The 25,376-nt window shown below is 33.6% G+C and overlaps 1 protein-coding gene across 4 annotated transcripts in view; it reads left to right on the plus strand.

The window, feature by feature from the left end:
- Nucleotides 1-25,376, plus strand: part of LOC141514162 (ATP-binding cassette sub-family A member 10-like) — a 122,937-nt gene that overhangs the window by 91,802 nt on the left and 5,759 nt on the right. For all 4 annotated transcript variants that reach the window (XM_074224707.1, XM_074224705.1, XM_074224706.1 and 1 more), the window contains 13 exons: nt 2,077-2,196; nt 3,546-3,614; nt 12,572-12,663; nt 15,083-15,203; nt 15,740-15,857; nt 16,558-16,649; nt 19,542-19,711; nt 20,934-21,009; nt 21,087-21,181; nt 21,743-21,862; nt 22,231-22,371; nt 24,356-24,435; nt 24,839-24,894. In XM_074224707.1, coding sequence (XP_074080808.1) covers nt 2,077-2,196; nt 3,546-3,614; nt 12,572-12,663; nt 15,083-15,203; nt 15,740-15,857; nt 16,558-16,649; nt 19,542-19,711; nt 20,934-21,009; nt 21,087-21,181; nt 21,743-21,862; nt 22,231-22,371; nt 24,356-24,435; nt 24,839-24,894 — 1,350 coding nt within the window. The remainder of the gene's footprint in view (nt 1-2,076; nt 2,197-3,545; nt 3,615-12,571; nt 12,664-15,082; nt 15,204-15,739; nt 15,858-16,557; nt 16,650-19,541; nt 19,712-20,933; nt 21,010-21,086; nt 21,182-21,742; nt 21,863-22,230; nt 22,372-24,355; nt 24,436-24,838; nt 24,895-25,376) is intronic.

The raw sequence follows: 25,376 nt of genomic DNA on the forward strand, positions 1-25,376 counted from the left end.
ATACAGGGACTCAACCTCAAGGATTCCTTTCCTCTTCTAAGTCAACTAGCAGGACCCCTAGCCACATTGTCTTGAAAACATTCTTTCTTTCGCCCTGTGGGTTCCACAGTCACTTGGATATGGGTCACTTCTCATCCACAACCACAGTCCAGAATCACTTCCAGCATCAGCTAGCTTCTAGAGAGAGAGAGAAAGGGTGGGGGGGGGGGGGGGGAAGAGAAAGAGAGACAGACAGACAGACTCTGTGTGTGTGTGTGTGTGTGTGTGTGTGTGTGTGTGTGTGTGTGTGTGTGTGTGTGTGTGTTTTGGGGGGGGTCGTCCTTTAATCTTTCCTCATTCAATCGTCATCTATTCTTCATGAGGTGAAAGCTCCTGAGGCTGTTAGGTGAAAGTTTGTGAGGTGAAATTTCTTGAGGCCTAGTCTGCTTCTTGACAGATCTGCTCCAGGACCTGCTGTTTGTCAATTCAGTGGAATCTTCCCGAAAATATCTACACTTTTTTCAGGCCAGACCCAAGGCCCTGGAGATCCTGTCTTTTCTGAGGTCATTGGAAGTGATCTGAAGAGACTACTTCTTACCCTTTATTGTGTCTCTATAGTCTGTCTATGAAGGAAATCTGAAGAGCCTGAATATTTCTGACTTATAGTCCTATATAGATCTCTTTTTTTTTCTTTTCATACTATTCTTGGATTGCTCTTATCTTTTTCCTAATTTTTCCTTGATCTCTCTTATTTGACTTTGGATTCCTTTTTAAGTTCTTTCAAGAACTTTTTTGAATTTGCAATCATTTGATCCTACTCTTTGAGGTATCTTTCACTTTACATCAATTCATATATGTGTTATAAGAAAAATATCTCCTTTCTGAGTTCATATTGTAGGTACCCCAAAATAGAAATTATATAGGTTAAAAAAATCTGGGTATTTATAATTATTATTATTATTATTATTATTATTATTATTATTATTGCTCTTAAGCAGAGCTTCAGATCTCAGACAAAAAAACAAATCTAAATGAAGATCTGGACTCTAGCAAAAGCTCTTATGGATAAAAATTACATCAGAGTGAAAGAGAAATAATTATTTTACATGTTGGGATCGCATAACTTCCTTGGGTCATAAAAGTTTTTAAAAACAAAGACAGATTCATAATCCTATTCTACTTTAAATTTATAAAACTTGTACAGTTTAAACAGTCATAATCTCTCATATAAACAAGATTTATATAAATTAAGCAGGTTTTTATAGATGAATTGTCAGGTTACAGATTAAATTACATCTAGAGGGCTTACAATTAGGTGGATTGAGAGATGGGATTTACATGTCAGCCAGATACCCATGAACAGCAGCATCAAGGACATTCTTCCCTATACAATTAGCTAGGGAGTAAATCCCCCTTGACTTTTACTAAAGGAACCCTTTACATTGTTATTCTAAGAATCATGTTTTGATCAAATGAGATTAATATTAACAGAATATGTGCTTTTTAGTTAGCCACAAATTGTGGGAGTAATGGCCCAAAGCCCTGAATAATAAAATTAATAAAAATAATAAAAATTTCCATTCCTACAGCACAAAAATAGAATAGAATGATAAATTCTTCTAACAAAGTTGTTTAACCATTTAACAATCAAGATACATCTATTTTATTTCCAGTTCTTCCTTATTCAAAACAGTGCTGCTATGTTGATATGAGGCTGTGTGACTAAGAGCAAGTCACTTAAATTCCCAATACTATAGGAATATAGAGAAAATAAAGAAAAGGTAGAACCTACATAAAGATAAGAAGGCTTAATAATTATTGTTGAGTTTGGAATACAAAAAATAGGCCAGTTTGACTGTAAAATGGCATGTGAATAGATAGAGTGAAATAAATCTGGACAGGTGGGAGTTAGATGTTGGAAGGTATTAAATACCAAACAGAGGCAATACTCACTACAAAATGGTGTGTGAACCTAAAAGTGGAAATATATGAAGAAGAAAAGTATCAAATATTGAATACCTAAATATTGAATAGCCACTTAAAATATTGAAATCTACTTAATCTTTCTGTTCAAATCACTATGAAATTTTCCTACAGACTAGCTTGTTCATAGTTGCCTTTACTGAAGAAGCTATTTTTGGATTAACTTCCGTGCTTTGCTGCATGATATTCCTTCCCTTCTTCACCATGTTTGGATACACTATCCTGATTATGGAGGTAAGTACTGGATACATAGTATCACATTCATGTACCCAAATTTGTTTATCCATTTAACAATCGATATAATCTATTTTATTTCCAATTCTTTGCTACCAAAAAAAGTGCTGCTATTTTGATAGGTAGCTTAAGTACTAGATAGAGTTGTCCTAGGGTCAGGAATATTGGGATTCAAATCTTGCTGCTGACATGGGACTGTGTAGGACTATAATGCCTCAATGAAAAGTACTGAAAAATATACCCTCATATTGGTACTGCTTAAAATCTGCCTGGATTTTAAAATCAGGTGAACCTAGGAAGTCAATTGCATGACAATTGGAAAGAAATTAATGTTTTTTGACTGACTGACTAACTCAAAGAGTACATTTCTTTTACTCTCAAGAGATTAAGTTCATAAAACAATAGGAGAAAAGATTCCATTGCTTTTTATTTTCTAGCTGGGGCAAAGAATTATATTCCATTCTACATAGTAGGTACTTAGAATTGTACCAATAACAGACTCTCTAAAGTCTGTGTGTTTTACATCCATGTATATATATATGGATCTATATATGATTGTATGTGAATAATATCATTTTCTTTTATAATCCTATATATTTTATATTATATATTTTAAAATATTCTGAGGAGTCCATGGGTTTCCTCAGTTCACTAAAGGATCCATGACATGAAAAAAAGTGAAAAACCTTTAAGACTCCTAGCCCTCTAGGATCATGGATAGGGGATACAAGTTCCTGGGCAAAGTAAGTAGCCAATTGTCTGATATGATTTTGATGAAACCAGGAAATATTCCCTACCCAGAAATATATATATATATATATATCCCCCTCCTACTAGTTTATTTATAGCTGATAGTCTACAAAATAAAATAAATATTTTTATATCAAGAATGACTTTTCTTAAGATGAAAGTGTCTTTAGAAGAGGACTATCTAAATTAATCCTTAATTTATTCACCATTATTTATGAATTTATTTGACATTCACAATCTTAGTGAAAAGAAGATGGGTTCTTTCTTCTGCTTAGGTGTAGGTAGGAAGGAAAAGGATGAACCTTTGCCTGTTTGGAAAAGGAGAGTGGCACAAAGAAAGGAAAGGAGGACAGAAAAGGATATTTGAGAATGTTAACAACAAATCTTGCTTATCTTGCACTTTTGTAAATCTCTAACAGTTAAAACTGCAATGAAAAGCATACTGAGTATAGACTTGAAAGAGGAACAAAGTAGCTAATAGGCTTTTCTTTTTATGCTCAAGGAATATCCATAATCAAAGATTTTCATTACATTATAAAATTATAGATACAATTCACAGACAAACAAATTTAACCATGTTCTTTTTTTTTTTTTGGCAGTTCTACAGTTCATATGATATAGAGGATCTACTTCAAATCAATGAAAATATACACTTCCTGATTCTCATAGTAAGAAGACATTTCCATTAGGTTATGCATATATTAAGGGTGACATTTGCTTTGTTGTGCATTTGGCATAATTTTAACTAATATGATCTATAAGGTTTTGCAAAGGCATGATTTTAGACTTGCATGTGAATTTTTTGGGAATGTGAGTATTTGTATATATATCACTCTGATTAATCCATTTGTGAGTATTTAATATAATGAAATTATAATTATTTAAAAGAAAGTCTTCAGAAGTTTTTGATCTGCTAAGATGTTTGTCTTGCTCTTTGTTTTTGTTTTTTTTGTTTGCTTGCTTGTTTGTTTTTTAGAGTTTTCCTTTCTTTTTTTAAAATTTCTTTTTTTTATTTTGATCTATTTGTACATGTGTATTTCCAAATTACAAAATTTCCCTCCACCCTTCCTTTCCACCCCCCTCCCTTCAGTACAGAACAGTCAGGTTAGCATTTTACATACATATTTTGTTAAAAATATTTACAATTTAGTAATTTTAGGCATGAGGAATTAGGATTAAGGGAAAGAGATACATTAGAGATACTTTTCATAAAGTGTCCATCAGATTCGGTAGGGATGTTTTTTTCTGTGTATTTTTTTTTCCTCTGGTTGGGGATAATGTAGACCACTACCAGTTTGATACAGTTGTCCTAGCTCTCTGGACTATCTAGAGGAGCTGCTTCCATCAAGGTTGTTCATCTCATAATGCTGTTGATGTGTACATTGTTCTCTTGGTTCTACTCCATTCAGCATCAGATCCCATAAGTCATTCCATGCTTCTCTAGAGTCCAGCCATTTATGGTTTCTTATAGAACAATAATATTCCATATATTCATGTACCATAACTTGTTTAGCCATTCCCCAATTGATGGGCATCCCCTCAATTTGAAATTGTTTGCCACTACAAAAAAGATCTGCTATGAATATTTTTTAGGGCTTTTCCCATTTTTCACAATTTCTTCTAGTCCTAGAATTGGAGTTTCTGGGTCAAATGGTATGAACAGTTACATTGCTCTTTGGGCATAATTCCATATTGCTCTCCAGAAAGGTTGGATTATTCACAACTCCACCAACAATGCATCAATGTCCCAATTCTCCCACACATTCTCCAACATTGATCATCTTCTCTTTTTCTCATCTGGGATAATCCACTAGATGTAAGATGATATCTCATTGTTATTTTAATTTGCATTTCTCTAATCAATAGTGATTTGGAGCATTTTTTCATATGATTATATATATATATATATATATATATATATATATATATATATATATATATATCTTTAATTTCTTCATTTGAAAACTGTTCAAATCCTTTGACCATTTATCAATTGGGGAATGATTTGTAACCTTATAAATTTGATGTAATTCTCTATATATTTTAGAAATGAGACCTTTATCAGAAATCCTGTTTGTGAAGATTGTTTCCCAGCTTTCTGCTTTTCTTCTAATTTTGGCAGCATTGATTTTTATTAGTGCAAAAACTTTTTAATTTAATAATCAAAATCATTCATTTTGCAGTTTATAGTTTGCTCTAATTCTTGTTTGGTCATAAATTTATCCCTTTTCCATAGATCAGATGGTTGAGTATTTGTTGGTCTATTAATTTATCTATGGTATCACTCTTTATGTTTAAATCCTATACCTATTTTGACCTTATTTTTGATATAGGGTGTGAGATGTGGATCTATGCCTAGTTTTTGCCATACTATTTTCTAGTTTTCCCAACAATTTCTGTCAAATAGTGAGTTCTTATCCCAGAGGCTACTGTCTTTGGGTTTGTCAAATAGTAGATTTCTGTAGTCATTTAATGACTTTCTTGCAAACCGATCCTAATCCACTGGTCCATTACTCTATTTCTTAACCAGTGCCAGGCAGTTTTGATGAATGCTGCTTTATAGTATATTTTTAGATCTGGTAGAGAGAGGCCACCTTCCTTTACATTTTTTTTTCATCTGTTCCCTTGCTATTTTTGCCCTTTGGTTGCTCCAGATGAATTTTGTAACTGTTTCTTTTCTAACTCAGTAAAGTAGTTATTTGGTTGTTTCATTGGTATGGCACTGAATAAGTATTTGTCATTTTTATTATATTAGCTCAACCTAACCATGAGCCTTTGACATTTTTCCATTTATTTAGATCTGACTTTATTTGGCTGAAAACTGCTTTATAATTGTGTTCTTACAGTTTCTGGATTTGTCTTGGGAGGTAGATTCCCAAGTATTTAATGTTGCCTACAATTATTTTAAATGGAATTTCCTCTTTCTATCTCTTGTTCTTGGCCTTTGTTGTTCATATATAGAAATGCTGATGATTTATGTGATTTATTTTATATCCTGCTACTTTTCTGAATTTGTTAATTGTTTCAAGGAGTTTTCAAAGATGATTTTCTCAGGTTCTCTAGGTATACCATTATATCATCTGCAAAGAGTGAAAGTTTTGCTTCCTCATTGCCAATTCTGATTCCTTCAATTTCTGGACATCCTTGTTTCACCCCTGAATTTATTGGAAATGCTCTGAGCTTATTCCCATTAAATATAAAATTTGTTGATGGTTTTTGGATAGAGACTATTTACTATTTTAAGAAAAACTCCATTTATTCCTAAACTTTCTAGTTTTTTAATAGGATTGGATGTTGTATTTTATCAAAAGCTTTTTCAGTATCTGTTGAAATAATCATATGATTTCTTTTGGTTTTACTATTGATATGTTTAATTATATTGAGTGTGTTCCTAATGTTGAACCATCCCTACCTGCCTGGTATAAAACCAACCTGATCATAGTGTATTATCTTGGTAATAACTTCCTGTACTGAAATTGCTAAAATTTTATTTAAGATGTTTGCATCAGGGGTAGCTAGGTGGCACAATGGATAGAGCAATGGCCCTGGAGTCAGGAGTACCTGAGTTCAAATCTGGGCTCAGACACTTAATATTTACCTAGCTATGTGACCTTGGGCAAGCCACTTGACCCCATTTGCCTTGCAAAAACCTAAAAAAAAAAGATGTTTGTATCAATATTCATTAGGGAGATTGGTTTTTTCTTTGTCTGTTTTGGTTCTTCCTGGTTTATATATCAACACCATGTTGGTGTTATAAAAGGAGTTTAGCAGAACTGCTTCCTCTCCTTTATTTTAAATAGTTTATGTAGAATAGGAATTAATTGTTTCTTAAATGTTTGGTAGAATTCACTTGTAAATCCATCTGGACCTGAAGACATTTTCTTAAGGAGTTTATTGATGGTTTCTTCAATTTCTTTTTCCTGAGATAGGGTTATTTAAGTAATTTATTTACTATTCTGTTAACCTGGTCAGTTTGTATTTTTGTTAATATTCATCCATTTCACTCAAGTTGTCCAACTTATTGGCATCTAATTTGGCAAACTGAATTATCTCTTGAATTTCTTCCTCATTGGTTAGTTCACCTTTTCATTTTTGATATTGGTAATTTGGTTATCTTCCTTTTATAAAAATCCATTTAACCAAAGGGTTGTCTATTTTACTTTTTTTTTTCATAAAACCAACTCAGATTTATTTATGAGATCAATGGGTTTTTTTTAACTTCTTATTTTATTAATCTCTCCCTTGATTTTCAGAATTTCTAGTTTGGTATTTAATTGGAGATGTTTAATTAGTTCTTTATCTAGATTTTTTATTTGCCTACCCAATTTATTGATCTCCTTTTTCTCTATCTTATTCATATAGGCAGTTAGAGATATAAAATTTCCCCTCAAAACTGCCTCAGCTGCATCCTATAAATTTGGTATGATGTCTCATTATTATCATTTTCTTGGATGTAATTATTGATTATTTCTGTTATTTGCTGTTTGGCCCACCCATTATTTAAGATAGAGTTATTTAATTTCCAATTAGTTCTTGGTTTATCTTTCCCTGACCCTTTATTACATGTACATGTATTACATGTATTACATTTTATTGTATCATAATCTGAGAAGTATATATTTATTATTTCAACCTTTCTGCATTTGATTTTAAGGTTTTTGTGCCTGAATACATGGTCAATTCTAGTGAAGATACCATGTACAGATGAGAAAAAAGTATATTCTTTTCTATCCCCATTACATTTTCTCCAGAGGTCTATCAAATCTAAGTTTTCTAAGATTTCATTCACCTTCTTAACTTCCTTCTTGTTTATTTTGTTGTTAGATTTATCTAGTTCAGAGAGAGGGATTTTGAGGTCTCCCATTATTAAAGTTTTGCTCTCTATTTCTCCTTGTAATTCACTCAGTTTTTCCTCTAGGAATTTGGATGCTATACCACTAGGTAGATACATGTTTGGCAATGATATAGCTTCATTTCCAATGGTTACTTTTAAGATGTAGTTTCCTTCCTTATCCCTTTTAATGAGATTGATTTTTGCTTTTATTTTGTCTGAGATTAGGATCACTACCCCAGGTTTTTTTTTTTACTTCTTATGAGGCATAATATATTCAACCTTTACCCTGTGTGTATCTCTCTGCTTCAAATGTCTTTCTTGTAAACAACATATTATAGGATTCTGATTTTTAATCCATTCTGCTATCCACTTCTGTTTTATGGGACAGTTTGCCCCATTTACATTTACAGTTAAGATGACGGATTCTGTATTTCCCTCCATGCTATTTTCTTCCTCCATTTATATTTATCTCTTTCCTTTTCTCTTATTCCTCTTCACCAAAATTTTACTACCTTTCCTCTTTGACTTTTCTTTTATTTAAAATTTATTTATTTAGATTTTTTTTTTTTTGCAAGGCAAATGGGGTTAAGTGGCTTGCCCAAGGCCACACAGCTAGGTAATTATTAATTGTCTGAGACCAGATTTCAACCCAGGTACTCCTGACTCCAGGGCCAGTAGTCGCCACCTAGCCACCCCTGACTTTTCTTTTAGAAATTTAACTTTCAGTTTATTTTCACTTAATACTTTCCCTTCCCTTTTATCAGTCCCTTCTTGCCTTATCTTTCCTGTCCCTCCCTCCCCTGTAGATTAAGTTAGATTTTTAAACCCAAGTGGGAATGTATCTTATTCTCTCACAGGGGCCAAATCTATTGAATAGAATTTACTCAGTATTCTCGTTTCCCTTCTTTCCCTCTAAAATTATAATCTTTGTGCCTCTTCCCTTGGTGCTCTAATATTATTAATCAGGTATCATCAATCACAGTTGGATTATTTGATTGCTTGATAAGCTCCTATTGTTATCAAGATATCACAGATTGTTTACTTGATTGCTTGATAAGCAGCATTGTCTCAAATTGCATCAAATTATAATTATAATCATTTTTTACCTTACCCCCTTTTAAAGTATCTTTCAAGTACACACAAATCTCCTCACAAGCTAAAGTATCATCTAAAGGCATATCATTTCTTGAACCATTTGTGCCCCTCCCCCCAGGCCTATTTTCTTTCACACTTTACCCCCCTCCAGGGTACTTAACCCCTTGTTCAGCAATACTGATCCAATTACCTGGGCTCTGATCTAATTAACTGTAAGAAACGAAGATCTCTAAGTACTGGGAGGCTCTGGAGGTCTTACTGAGAACTTTTTCTTTATCTTCTTGGATTTTATCCTTTAGATTCATTCTCTTCAATTATATTCTACCCTCTAATTTTCCTTAGAGAAGTAAAGTTATAAAGAATTAAATTGTTACATCTTCCCTTTTAGGGACCAACATTTGTTTAAAACAATTTTGTTTCTTCAGTCCCCTTTTTCATTTACTTTTTTATTTTTGTAACTCTTCAGTTGTGTATTTGGTGATTGAATTCTCTGTTCAGTTCTGGTCTTTGTGTCAGAAAATTCTGGAAGTCCTATATTTCATTAAACATCCATCTTTTTTCCCTGAGAGTATATGCTGAATTTTGCAGGGTAGTTCATTCTGGGTTGTAATCCCAGATCCTTAGTACTCCAAAATATGTTAGGGGGTTTTTTTCAGTTCTTCCAATCCTTCAATGTTGAGTCTGATAGGTCCTGTGTTAGTCTGATTGTATTCTCTTTGTATTTGAATTGTTTTATTTTTGCTGCTTGCAATATTCTCTCTTTTATTTGAGGGTTGTGGAATTTGGTTATTATAGCCCTTCGAGTTTTTATGGGGGGTCTTTTTCTGTAGGGGTTCTGTGGATTCTTTCAATTGTTATATTGTTACCTTGTTCTAGTAGTTTTCCCTTATGATTTCCTGCATGATGTTTATGTCCATGTTCTGACTTTACAGAGGATTGTTCCATAACCAGTCCTGTCTTTTACCCTGGTGCTCTCAGGGTTCAGAGTTTCTTTAGGGTTGGGATCTTTCCTGCTGCCTTGCTATCTAACTTCCAGGGACTTCTGTTATTATTATTAACCTGGATTGCACTGTGCCTAAAAGCCTCCTGCAGACTTTCCCCACTCTCCCACCCCCTGAACTTTACTTCCCTTCCCACCCCCCCAAAGAAACAGACCTTCACTGAAAATCCTCCACAATGTCTACTGTTGAAAACCTCTTTGAATCTTCTCTTTTTCTTGGTGGGATCTTTAGTGTGGATGTCAGAGTAGAGGCTTCATTTATCTTTGATAGGGAAAGGCTCTGGGAGCAGGTTAGCTTAAGGACAACATCTTGGCTCCACCCCGGACTTCTCAGTCTCTTTTGGTGCTTGCTCTTTGGTGACATTAATCTGATATTATGACTATAAAACCTGGAGCAATATTTTGTAAAGTCTCCATAAGTCTAAATCTGTAAGAATTATACAACTCTGAATTGTGCAGATGTTGAGGAAAATGAAGTAATGATTATTAACTTTATCCTCTTGTTCTCACTACTCTTTTAAATAGAACATATGAGCTGAGTTTTGTATTTGCACACATTACTGTTGTGGATGAGATTTTGGTTCACCAAATGAAGACTGAGAGTGAAAATGAATGAATGAATCATGATGTACTTCCCTGGGATTTAAAATTGCTCAAGATTTATTATAGAAGGCTTACAAAGTATACAGATTAAATCATTTTCTCTCCTAGAAAAGTGGTAAGCACTTTGAGGGCAGGCTAGGTAAAGTTTGTGTGTGTGTGTGTATGAGAGAGAAAGAAAGAGAGAGAGAAAGAGAGACAGAGAGACAGAGAGAGACAGAGAGAGACAGAGAGAAACAGAGAAACAGAGACAAAGAGACAGAAGGGCAGACAGCCATGAGTTTTGACTTAACCAGGCCACATGGTTAGTACCACAGAGCCCCAATCTTTCTGGATGAGAGGTGGGAAGAAGCAAGAAAGCTTGAAGGGGCAGCATTTCCTGTTATATACCCCTTGGGACAGAGGGTTGGACAGAGGATGGTGCTCAGAGTGGTCCTACACCTTAGGCCAGGTAATCCCAATAGCAAACCATGTATTATTGATCCTTCCTATCTCAAGGTGTTTGATCTCCAATTTTAACACATCATTTCCTTCCTGCCAATGTCCAGACCAAAATTAAGTGGAAGGGAAAATAGGGACAAGTTATAATCAACAGTGTCCAAGAGAGACAGGAACTTCCACCCTTTTAACAGATTTTATTTCTGCTACATTCACAATTCTCTACATCATGCAGGGCCTAGGGTGGGAGCCCAAGGCTAAGAAAGACAAAGATATACAGCCATCCTTGCAAGGTGAAAGTAGGGTCAAGAAGAGACAGAAGGGGCAATGCTTCTTATCTCAAATGCACTTCTGTAGTGGGTTGGTCAAAAGGTGGTGCTTGGGGAATGGCCTAGCACCTGGCTCAGGTATTCGCCAGCAGGTAAGCTATGTATTGGTTCTTCCTGTCCCAAGGTGTGAAATTTAGAAGTTCGACATGTCGTCTCCATCACAACAGTATAAGCTTGACTTATTAATAGGCAAGGTCAGGTAGCTAGAAACCAGAAGTGGGAGAAGGGGGAAACTGGAGGAAAGGTGAACAAGCCAAGGCCACTCCCAACCTGGAATGGAGTCACTTTGAACAACAGAATTCCTCAGAAGGGTACAAATAATATTTTTTCTTCCACAAAATTTGTTTCCAATCATAACATCTTCCCTGAATCATTACTACCCAAATTTATTAGAAGACTGTCTTCTTTCTCTCTCTTGGTAAGAGAACAGCAATAAATATGTTAAGGTAAATATGGACATATTAGATTAGCCCAGATGAGAAAAAGGGAAGATGACCAGTGTTGGAGAGGTTGTGGGAGGATTGGGACATTGATGCATTGCTGGTGGAGTTGTGAATGGATCCAAACCTTTCTGGAGAGCAATATAGAACTACGCCCAAATAGCAATAGAACTGTTCATACCCTTTGACACAGCAATTCCAATTCTGGGACTATATCCAAAAGAAATTGTAAAAAAGTACTACATGTTCCAAAGTATTCAAAGCAGCTCTTTTTGTAGTGGCAAATAATTGCAAATTGAGGGGATGCCTATCAATTGGGGAATGGCTAAACAAGTTATGGTACATGAATACTATGGAATATTATTGTTCTATAAGAAACCATAAATGGTTGGACTCTAGAGAAGCATGGAATGACTTATGGGATCTGATGAGTCAAGAGAACAATGTACACATCAGCAACATCATGAGATGAACAGCTCCTCTTGATAGTCCAGAGAGCTAGGATAACTATCAAACTGGTTATGGACTATATCATCCCCAACCAGAGAAAGAAAAAAAAAACAAAACAAAACACACAGAAAAAAACACCTTTATCTAATCTGATGAACACTTTATAAAAAGTATCTCATGTACCTTTTCCCCTTAATCCTAATTCCTCATGCCAAAATTTTCTAAATTGTAAATTTTTTTAACAAAATATATATGTAAAATGCTAACCTGACTGTTCTCCATGGAGGGGAAGGGGGTGGGAAGGAAGGGTGGAGGGAAATTTTGTAACTTGGAAATAAGCATGTACAAATGGATGAAAATTAAAAAAAATTTTTTAAAAGTAAACATGGAAATAATTTCTACACTAGTGTTACTGAGTTTGTCTTTCTTTTTCCCTTAGCCTTACCTTCATTGCATCATTTTCTTTTTTGTTCTACGATGCCTGGAAATGAAATATGGAAAACAAACCATGAGAAAGGATCCTGTATTCAGGTTAGCAAGGGGAAAAATAGAATTCACTATTTAATTTATAAATTCAATTGAATAGATTTGAATATAATGAAAAACACTTTTTAAATTTACCAAACATTTTCCTAAACCCTGGGAATAAAATTACAAAATAAAAACAGTCCCTGCTTTCAAGAAGCTTACATTCTAATTAAAGAATACAATACATACAGGTGAACTCATCTACAACTCTGTTGCACCTTGAAGTGCAATGGAAGATTAGATAGGAAGTCCAGGAATTCTTATAAAACAATGATAGGTTAGCTGGCAATGCTCACAGTGGATAGCAGCAAGGCAGATTGTACTGTCTACTGGTACACCATTTTACCAGAACTGTAGTTGATGATTCCCTATTAAGTTTTTAAGGAAACAGCTAAATAGCACAGTAACTAGAGAACTGAACCTAGATTCAGAAAGATGTGTTCAAATTTAACTTAGATACTCAGTTGCTATGTGACCCTGAGAAAATCACTTAATTCCGTTTGCCTCAGTTCCTCAATTGCCAAAGGAACTAGAGAAGTAAATGGCAAACCTCTCTAGTAACTTTGCCATGAAAATCCCAGATGGGGTCACAAAGAGCCAGACACAATAATAACAATAATCATAAATTAACTGTGAGGTTTTTCTTGAGAAAATATTCAAGAAATAATACTTGGTAATAAAATGATAAAAAAATTATAAAATAGTATCCCTGCTCTCAAGGAAACTGCATTGTGGTTAAAAACAAAAACAAATCCCACACATCTGAAGGCATTAGAAAGCATTTAAATGCTCCCCCTGATAACATTACCTTCTTTTTCATCCACATTTAAAACCTTGGCATTATCATTAACTTTCCCCTCTCTTTCACACACATATCTAATCAATTGCCAAATCTTATTAATTCTACAACCACATTTTATTTATAACTCTCCCATTTGCTTTACTCATACAATGTCCTATCCTAATTCAGATTCTAGCTATTCTTGAATGATCTTCCTACTTCCAGTTATTCAATTCTGCAATTCATCCTCCATTAAAGCTGCCAAACAGATATTTGTAAAAACATAATTCTGTATGACTCCTCTATTCAAAAATGTCTAATCACTTCTTATTTTCTCTAAATTGGCATTTGAACCTTCCACAGTCTGGCTCCAACATGTCTTTTTCTTCTTATTTCAACTTTCTTTCCTGCAGTCTCCATTCTAGTCAAAACAGCTAATTCTTTATTTCTTGCTCAAGACATCCCATTTATGGCCTCTGGGCTTTTAAAAATGGAGACCCTTAAATCTAGAATGCATTCCCTCCTCACCACTACTTAGTTTCTTTTAAAACACTTAGTTAATGAGAATTTAGTAAGGATCTACTAATTTAGAGAATTTAATAAACACAGTATTTGGGCACTGTGCCAAGTAAGCACTGCATACAGAAAGGAAAATGAAAGGCAGCATCTCTTCTCAGTGAGCTCAATCTACTTTGTGTTCATATATTAACTTGTGTCCATGAAGGAATAAAGATCCCTTCAGGAAAAGATAATTTCTTTGAAGGGAACAACCATTCCATTTCTGTCTTTTTGTACCTAGACGAAAATCTTTAGACTAAAGCCTAGAAGGCTTTTAGTAAATGCTTGTTGAATTGAATGGCTGAGGTAAGGATTTGAACTATACAATGAAAAAGGATTCAATTTATAGAAAAAAGTCAGTTCACAGAAGGACACAACACACTAGCTAAGGCAAAGAGATGAAAATGAGAAAGAATCTGTAGAGAATAGTAACAAAAACATTCTTATTAGAATGAGCTTAGATTCAGAGAATTCAGCCCAGCCCAATTATCAATCCTTTTATGAATAACACAAATAAGTTTAGTTTAAATATAATTGTAGTAGATCCTAAAATGTGATTCTTATATCTTAAGTTAAATTTTGGTAAGAGTAGAATAACAGTAGTTTGTAGGATGATAGAATGGAATGGGGAATATATGAAAGGATGCAAAGGAGGCTATTGCATGAATGTGCATGAGGTCATAATGGCAGTGAAAATGAAATAATAGAAAAATTTGAAAGGCATTTGAGAAAAATAAATGATAACATTTGATAATAGATAGAATCTAAGGTATAAGAAAGGGAATAGTCAGAGCTAACTTTAAAGTGAAGAAATGCAGTAAGGAAAAGGGAACATGCATTTATTAAATACTGATTATATTTTATTAAGCCCTTTACAAATCTAATTATATCCTCATACAACCTAGGAAGGTAAATATTATTTATATCCTCATTTCACAGATGAAGAAACTAAAACAGACAGAAAGAAAGATAGACAGTTCAAGCTCTTTGGACACAAAAATAAAAATTAGTTGAGAATGCCAATTTTTGGCATCAACTATAGTTGGAAATCATTATTTATGGGGTTTTCTTTGTATTTTGTAGAATTTTTCCAACAAATAGCGATGGTGGTACCAATCCTGAAGAACCAGACAATGAAGATGGAGATGTTCAGGCAGAAAGAACTAGAACTGCAAGGGCACTGACTGCTTCTGACCTGGATGAGGTGAAACTTTATGTGTAGATGCAAACTGAAACACTTAGATGATTGAATCAATTCTCAAGTAAACAATCTTTAATTAATACTTAAACAGTGCAGCTATAGAAGAAGAATATTTTTTTTTAAATTTAAGGAAAATTTGTGCTTAAAGCATATGAATAATTTTAAAAATCCAAAAAGTCTTGTTGAGTCAAAGGCCTTGGATAAGCTATTTTATAAGGAATGTTTAACAAGTTAGGTCTGAGCCCTTGGCCTCTTCTTAAAGTTAACTGTGATAAGACCTCTTTTTATCTAATTCATTCTGTGTAAAGAAAAGCAGACTCATGGGAAACATTCTTTAATATCATTTTACATTCATGCACAGAAAAATGAATTTTCCATCTATAAACATAAGTTGATACAGTATCCTCAATTATGTCAGTTAAGCATTGCCCTCAATGTGACTTAATTTGTTCAATGACTTGTGGGTAGAGAGCCAAGAGAGAATATAGCAGCCAGCTAAAGCCATATGAGGAAAGTCAAATTTCTAGCTTCTTTTTCAGAAACCTGTTATTATTGCCAGCTGTCTTCGAAAAGAATATGAAGGCAAGAAGAAAAGTTGTTTTTCAAAGAGAAAGAAGAAACTGGCTACAAGAAATATCTCTTTCTGCGTTAAAAAAGGTTTTAATTCACAAAGATTTTACTTTAGATCTCTCCTCTGTTCAATGGGTTCACCTGTTATTGTCCGAGATCTCATGCATAATTCATTTTTTGGAAGGAGGACTTAGAGAATTAAAGAGATCTAGAGAAAAATAGTAATATGCTATACTGTTGGTGACTCACTAACTTTGACACAAATAGATAAATTTTCTATAGAGATACCTAATATACGATTCCAAATAGCATGGAAATTCTTTTGACACAGATTCCTTATGGAAGGAGAACTGACTAGGCTTGTGCTACTTTTTCAAAAAGATCTTGGACAAATTTCTGTTAAATGAGTTGGAATTTCATTTATCAGCAATAGAAGCAGGATTTCCATCTAAGTTTCTAGAACTAGATTGTAATAACCTAAGAGAAATATATTATCATGCTTAATCTGGGACCATGGCAAAACCATCTTGCCAGTCCTCTACTTTGTGGGTTCAGTAGTCAAAGATTTTCTGAGTTAAAATCCCCATAGCTTGCTTAAAACTCTAATTAATATGGACACTCCTCATACTCAGTAAAATGCCTGCTTCTGGCCTTTTATCAAACACCAACCCACAAAAAATTCTTGGAATTTTATTCACAAGAATAAAGGCGAAACACTCAAATAAGAATAAAGTGTACAGGAAGATAGAAGTACCTTCTCTGATTGTCATTCACTTTTTCCTTCTAGGTGAGATCCTGGGACTTCTAGGACACAATGGAGCTGGCAAAAGTACATGTATTAGGATGATAACTGGATACACAAGACCAACAGCAGGAAAGGTAAATGATAAAGAAGTGAAATATTTTGACTGAAGGCACCAGAAATAGATGTAGTTCAAAGTTCAGTTTTCAATAAGTGATTGTGACACGTTCACAAACTTTTTACTGGAGGAAGAGAAAGATGAGTATGTATCTCCATTAGAAGCTATGAAGATAGAGTCAATGTAAGAATTGCCTGAGGTAATATCATGAAATTTTTTAAGTGCCTACTGTGTTTAAAACACTGTCTTAGGGACTGATGATAGAAAATGTCTAAGATAATGATAAGAAAATGTATAAAATAGTTGCAGGAAAAGGGAAGTATAATACCTTTAGGGCAGGTAAGTAGCTATCCACTGATAGAACTCTGGTCCTAGAATCAGAAAGAACTGAGTTTAACTTCAGCCTCAGGCACTTACTACCTGTTTGACCCTGGACAAATCACTTAACCCTGTTTGCCTCAGTTTCTTCTTCTATAAAATGAGTTGGAGAAGGAAGTGGCAAACTATTCCAGGATCTTTGCCAAGAAAACCCTAAATGAGGTCAAGGAGAGTCATACATGACTGAAAAGCAATAACGTTTGGGAAATAATTAGTGCTATATCAAAGTGGTATACTATTACTAATATTACCTAAAAATAGCATAATGCACTGGAAAGAATAATGGATTTGGATTTGGTGAACTTGAATCCTAAGTCTCAGATATGTAACCTAGGTAAGTCATAACCTTTCTGGAAGTTAAACTAGATGAATGAATGAATGAATGAATATATGGATGAATGAAAGAAACATTAATTAAGCTCTTGCTCTATGCAAGAGACTAAGCTCAGTATCATAAAGATAAAAGTGAGTCTTTACCTTTTAAATAAACTTATATTGTCAATACATAGAGGAGAATGATTGCCTTTTGACTAAGTGAAATCTAATTGTCAGAACCAAGGCTCAGTGGAATTAGTTCATACTAGAACAGTCTGTATGAGCAAAAAGGATATGAGTTCTTTTATCATTAGCTAAGGTCTAACTAGAATCTGAGCTTCAAGATATCAATTCAGGTAGAGATAAGTGAGACTTGGGGCCCTGGCGTAAAATAGTCAGGAAATCCAAAAGTAGTCATGAAGAGCAAGTCAAAGACATGAAGTTTCAGCCTAGGAGCAACAATTCAAACAATGAAATATAATGGGTTGTGTCAGAAAAACCAAATACTAGGATATTTGAGACAGAAGGATAAAAGTACATTCACTCGGAGTGAAGGACAGTGAAGGACAGTAGAAAGAGTATAAGAGAGATGTTGTGTTGCCAGAGGTATTTCTCTGTATATTTATTTTTGACCTTTGTTCATAGCAATCCTCATAATTTTTTTTTCTGTCATCCTCTCTCCTCTCCAAGATATACTATTTTACATTTTCTTTTGATTCAAGTTTTAATTAAAAACACATTGCTGAGATTTATGGGGATAGCTAGGTAGTACAAAAGTTAGAGGGTAATGCCTAGAGTCAGGAAGTTTCATCTTCCTGAGGTCAAATCTGAACTCAGATACTTAATAGCTGTGTGACCCGAGACAAGCTGAAAATTCAATTCTTTCCAGTATCTTTGCCCAGAAAACCCTAAATGAGGTCATGAAGAATCAGACACACCTAAACTAATTGAATAACCAGTTGAAATAACCAATTGAATTTAAACAAATAAGAATTTATCATTCATTTATTGTATTATGTACAAGCTGCAAAGATAAAACTACATATACACTGATAAATAAATGTAAGATATATTTCACATATTCCTGCATTTATGTATATATCTAAGTATGTAGATAAACGTATATATGTGTATGTACATAAATATATATGTAAATGCAAAGTCATAGAGGAGGAGGAATATTTTTATACATATATATATAGACAAAGTCATAGGAGAAGAGGAATATTAAGAGAAAAACATTAACAACTAGAAGAATAAGAAGTGAAGATCTCATGTAGGAAGTAACACAAGCTAAGTTTTGGAAGGTTCTAGGGCTTCCAAAAGGTAGTTGCATGCAGGGAACACCTAACAAGTCTCCCTGATGGGAAATTAGGGTGCTAAGGGGGAACAATGTGAAATCAGCATGAAAAGAGTCAGAACAAGAATGTAAAGGACTTTAAATTCCAAAAAGAAGAGGTTGTATTTTTAACTCAGAGAAAATGGGAAACTGCTAAAGTTTCTTGATCATGAGAATGACATGGTCATATTCTTGCTTCAGGAATATCAAATTAAAAGCTTGAGAAGGTTGAACTGGAAAGGAAGGAGAAAGAGAGTAGTTGGAAAGCTATGGCAATAGACTCCAAAATGAAATATTTTGGTATATGATATTGAAAGACAGAAAGGTTGTCTAGACATGAAGACTCAAGGCATTTATCTTATCAACAATCACTTGGAGACTGGGCCATAAAGCTCAGGTGAAAGAATTCGAGACAAGTCTGAGGATCTCTCATCTTGACTTGGGGGAACACTGAGAGAGAAATTCTCTATAAATTTATTCTCTATCTACAAGAACCAATATTTGTATTCATTGTTATTCTTTATAGCTAAGTTATTTCAGATTTACCTTTTGCTGTTAGCATAATTGTTTATTTTTAATACATTATAAAATACTTCAGCACTTCAAAAATCTGTGATTTCTCTGGGATAGGTATTCTCTCCATTAATACTAATCTCAAGGTCACTATAACATAATAGACCATGTGAGAGAATAAATATGGCAGAATTCTCAACCATCTGTGGCTGAACTAGTGGTGAGTACTTCCAAACTTTCTGAGAATGATTCTTGGAGAGCATATGAACTAGCATATGAACTGTCTCCAAGCCAATAATGGCATATTGTTGAAATAGATGTACTTTAAAACTGCATGTTGAATTTGAAAGTGGATATTTTGTGTAGGTGATTCTGAAAGGAACAACGAGTCAACAAAGAGATAAAATGATTAATACCGTTGGGTACTGTGCTCAGGAGAATTCATTATGGCAAAACCTTACAGTAAAAGAGCATTTGGAGGTCTATGCTGCAGTGAAAGGACTGAAGAAAGAAAATGCCATGGTCGCTATTTCACGGTATAGTAAAAAGAGAAATTGCAATGATTTTCTAAATGAGGAGAGAGAAGAGTTGTAACAAGGGTAAGGCAAGAGATGGATTTGTGTATGCACAACATAAAATGTATCTATCTTTTCTAAAATGAAAATTACTAATAAATACAGGAAGGTGTGATTTTATATCCCTACCATAAGTTCACTTCAGTGGATGTTGCTTTGAGACACATAAATATTATGTTTCCAAGTTCTACTAGATTATAAGTAATTGATCTGAGATTGATCCTGTTTCATTGTGTCTCAGTTCAATTTATCATTATTACAAAACCTAAAAGGGAATAAACTTTGAAATCAATCAATTAAAGAAAACTGAAATAAGTACTTGTAATGTTAACAAGAAAAAAATTACAATAGCAATAAAACCTCTCTCTTGTTCTTTAAATAAGTCACTTCATGATAATCAGAGTTGAGACTTTCCTGAATGATAATAACTAGCTCTTCTACACTGCATTTACTCTCTTTTCCAGGTACATTCTTCCAAAGTTCACCATTGGTCAAAGAGCCCAATTCAAAGAATCTTTTTCCATTTAAAATTTAATTTTCAATAATGAAAAAGAAAATTAAACCTTTTTACAAACATGCATAATAAACTCCCACATTGGCTATGTGCAATAATGTCCATTACCTCTGCATCAGAAGTGGTTAGTATGCTTCATCATCAGTCATTGAACTGACCAAAGTTCCCAATTCCTAAAGTGGTTTGCCTTTACAATGATATTATTGTATATATTTTTTCTCATGATTCTCTTCAATAAGTCTTCTCAGGTTTCTCTAAATCCATCCTTTTCATAATTTATTATATTATTTCTTATAATATTTCACTACATTATGTAATGAATTTCTTCAGTCATTCCCCGAGTTATGGGCATCCTCTCATTTTGAGCATTGTACATATGAGTACTTTCCTTAATAAATCTCTTTGAGGTATAAATCTAAAAGTGATATTGCTGAACCAAAAGCAAATGCATACTTTATTTACCTGTTAAGTATAATTCAAAATTCCTGTCCAAGGATGATTGGACCATTCACAACTCCACCAACCATGATTAGTGGTCTATTTTCCTCCAATGCCTTCCAGATTCATAATTTTCATTTATTTTTCATTTTGGCTAATCTGATGAGTATGAAGCAGAACTTCAGAGTTGCTTTACTTGTAATTTCTCCAACCAATTCTCTTTTAAATCAGATTAATGGATGTTCTCAAACTTCAGGAATACATGAAAGTTCCAGTCCAGGAACTGTCAACAGGCATAATTCGAAAGGTTTGTAATATGCTTGTCATTCTTCTGAGCATTTCCATGGTAAGGATAGTCACTAATTGTGTTTCTCTGCATTTTAGTTATGCTTTGCTCTGAGTATCCTGGAAAATCCATCTGTCATACTTCTGGATGAACCATCAACTGGAATGGATCCAGAAGGGCAGCAACAAATATGGTGAGAAGAATTATAAGAAAACTCAATGCCAAACAAAGCCTGTTTAGATTTTAACCTTCTGGTTGATCCTATGAAAATCAAGCTGTTTCCAAATTCATTCTATAGAATGCTCTATAGAAATGTATTTAGCACTGAACATGTCTCTGATATTTACCTAGATGTCATTCAAAAATTAAGAGCTCAGTAAATAATATATGCAAGTTTCCAATAAATTTCCAAGGATTTTGTTGTGGTTTTTTCCTGTCTTCCATCTTACAAGTTTGTTTTAATTTTTTTTATTAATACAGCATTTCTCTTTTTTTTAATACCTCAACTTTTGCCTTCTTCTCAGAGAAACTACTTTCATTCACTATTTTTTTTTGTTCAACACAATTCCTTCAATTCATGCATCGACTGCTTGCTACCCTACCACTTATCCTCTTCAGGAACATTCTCCCCTTTAAATATCTGAATTGTCTTGACAAATATCTTATCTATGACCATTCCAATTTCTTTTGTCAAGTTTTATGCAAATATTAGTGTGCTTTTCCTAATTGCATGCATTTTTTTATGTCCATACAGGCAGTCTATTAGAGCAATATTTAAGAAGAAAGAGAATAGTGCTATTCTGACTACACATTATATGGCAGAAGCTGAAGCTGTGTGTGACCGAGTGGCCATCATTGTATCAGGACAACTACGGTGGGTGAATGTTCCATTATTATTTTATAAGCAAAAATATAGCAAAATAAGAAATTCTTTTGCCACTCTACTCATCTCAAGATGAGTAGATCTATTGCTCCTGGTATAAAAAGACCTTTTTCATGCTGTTCAAAAAATAAAGGATAATAGCAATAGATTAAAAAATATTAATTTTCTAGCCTCTCTCTCTCTCTCTCTCTCTCTCTCTCTCTCTCTCTCTCTCTCTCTCTCTCTCTCTGTCCCTCTCTGTATCTGTGACTCTGACTGTGTCTCTGTCTCTGTCTCGTCTCTCTCCATCACACACACACACACACACACACACACACACACACACACACATTCATTTTCTTCCATTTCCCTTACTCCAGATGTATTGGTTCCATCCAACAGCTGAAAAGCAAGTTTGGCAAAGATTATTTGCTGGAAATAAGGGTGAAGGAACCTGGACAAGTGAGACATCTCCATGAAGAGATTCTGAAGCTTTTTCCAACAGCATCAAGGCAAGAAAGGTAAAGGAAGTTTTTAGGGGTTTTTTCCCGTGATAGCAAAAGTAAGTTTAACTTCTCATCAGTTTTTCTTGCTTTATGATGTGTCAAAGTACAAAAAATTAATACTTTATGCTATACTTTTGACATAAAGATGTCAGAATTTTAAAATTAATTTAATATTATTTTTAATTCAAGCATTTCCAACTTAAAGAGAGAAGAGTCCAAAGTGGCATAGTCCAATTGTTTCTCTACCTCAAGAAAATTTGATGTAACATAGAAATCTTGAATAAGCTCAGAAAATGATAATATGAAACATCTGAAGTCTAAGTCATTATTCCCCACTCCTTGGGACTAGAACCCAACCCTACATGAAATCAAAAGCTAAGAAATGCATCACTAGAAAATATGGAAGGAAAAGAGGAAAAAATCTAATCATAGATGGTGATAGAGAAGATTTGATTCAATTTCAGAAGACAGTAAAATCAAAACAGCCACTTCTACTTCAAAGAAGCATGTAAAATGTTCACAAGCCCCAAAAAATTTTCCATGGGAAAACTTTAAAGATGCTTTAAAAATCAAATGCTAAAGAAAAATGGAGGGGAGGGAGAAATAAGAGTATAGCATGAAAATCAAGAAAATTATAAAAAGAAAATCAAACACTTAGATAAAGATTCACAGGACAGCTAAGTGGCACAGTGTATAGAACACCAGTCCTAGAGTCAGGAGGACCTCAGTTCAAAGCCAGCCTCAGACCCTTAATATTTACCTAGCTGTGTGACCTTGGGCAAGTCATTTAATCTCATTGCCTTGCAAAAAAGAAAAAGAGATCCAAAAATTTACAGAAAAAACCCTAAAAAATTAGAATTGGAGAAGGGAGAAAAAGTTTTTGACAAAATGCAACACTCATTCTGATTAAAACACTTGAAAGCATAGGTATAAATGAATTTTTCCTTATAATGATAAGAATCTACCTAAAACATCAGTAAGCTTTATTTGTAATATGGATTAGCTAGAAGCCTTCTCAATTAGATAAGAATAAAAAAGGATACCCATTTTGTATTAAAAATGCTAATAATAATACTAATAAAAGAAGAAAAAAGAAACTGAAGGAATCAGAATGAACAATGAGGTAATAAAAATGATTTTATTTTGCAAGTAATATGATATAGATCCTAGATATTTAACTAAAAAGTTAGTTGAAGCAATTAATAATTTTAGAAAAGTATCCAAATATAAAATAAACCCACATAAATCATCAGCATTTCTATATATCACCAATAAAACTTTGCAAGAAGAGATAGTAAGAAATACCCCAATTAGAATAAATTATGTGTAGTAAAAAATACCAGGAAGATACTTGCCAAGAAAAAGCCAGGAACTACATGAATTATAGAACACTTTTATGCAAATAAAATCAGATTTATGTAATTGAAGAAATGCTAATTGTTCATGAGTTAGCAGCCAATATAATAAAAATGGCAATTCTACCTAATCTATTTATGTAATATCAACCCAATTAAATTAGCAAAAATTATTTTTTGAGCTAGAAAAGTTATAACAAAATTCATTTGGAAGAATAAAAGGTCAAGAATATCTATATAAAAGGTCATTAAAATATAAAGAAAGGAGATTTAGCAGGATCAGATTTTATGTTGTAAGGTGGTAATTATTAAAAAATTATCAAAATTACCAAAAACATAATTATCTCTACTGGATAATAAACAGAAAGGTGGATTAGTAAAACAGAATAGACATATAATACTCAATAGTAAATGATTACTATTGTGTATTGTATATCTTGTGTTTGACAAATTAAAGATTTAAGCTTGTGGAATAAGAATTCACTGCTCAGTAAAAATTATTGGAAAAACTGGAAACTGGTAAAACATGCCATTTATGAAGTTATGGTCAGAATGAATATCTGACTTGTATACAAAGAATTCAAAAATATACAAGATATAGAGGACTGCAATGTAAAATAGCATTTTTCTCTTTCTCCTATCAGGTATTCCTCCTTGATGGTCTATAAAGTGCCTGTTCAAGATGTATATCCTCTTTCTCAGGCTTTTTCTAAATTAGAGGCAGGTAAGAGTGATCAACTCATGTTGAAAGTGAGTTTCTACATAGCAATGGCAAATCCCAAACAGAATCAGTGTAATAAACATTTGAGAAAACTAAAGCCATTCATTGCATGACTTTAAGGAAGCAAAACTCAAATTTGAGTTAAACAATTTCTCAAAGACTTTTTAGTTAAGTGTCCTACAACTAAGACAACTATTTAAATAGTATATTAAAATATAAAATTAGCTATTTTTAATATCAAAAGTCAGATTGGACCACTTTATTATATTTTTATTCTACTATAGAGTGACTTTTGCTTTATCCTTTGTATTCAAGGCATATTGTAGTTATTTACATTATACTCTAACTTAGGAAAAACCTAGATGGAAAATATGTGAACTGCTAACATAAATTCATTCTTATTCAGTTAAGCATACCTTCAACCTGCAGGATTACAGTCTCTCTCAGTCAACTTTGGAACAGGTGAGTTCTTTTCTTTCTTTTTTTTTTTGATAATTTGGTTTATTTATTTTATATTATTATAATAATCTTGTTGTGAAAGTAAACATAGACCCCCCCCCCAAAAAAAGATAGAGAAACCTCAATAATAGTAAGAGAAAAAAAGTGTTCTTCAGTTTGTGTTCAGATTCCAATGCTTCTGTCTCTGGGATGAGTTGCCTTCTTTATCATAAGTCCACCAGAGAAATTGCTTTAATATCTTTTCCTACAGTCACTATTACTAGCTGTATTAACTTCCACTCTATTCCTCCCCGCTCTCACCTATTCCATTCTCTCTCTCTCTTCTTTCACCATGTCCCTGCTCAGAAGTGTGCTGTACTGAGTACCCTCTCCCATGGTCTTCCCTCTCCTCTATCACCTACTCCATCCTTCCCTCCCCCCATTTCCCATTATCCCATCCCTTTCTTCTCATTTTTCTCTAGGGTAACATAGATTTCTATACTCTA

This window comes from Macrotis lagotis, chromosome 2 (genome assembly GCF_037893015.1).
Source record: "Macrotis lagotis isolate mMagLag1 chromosome 2, bilby.v1.9.chrom.fasta, whole genome shotgun sequence".
Lineage (NCBI taxonomy): Eukaryota > Metazoa > Chordata > Mammalia > Peramelemorphia > Peramelidae > Macrotis > Macrotis lagotis.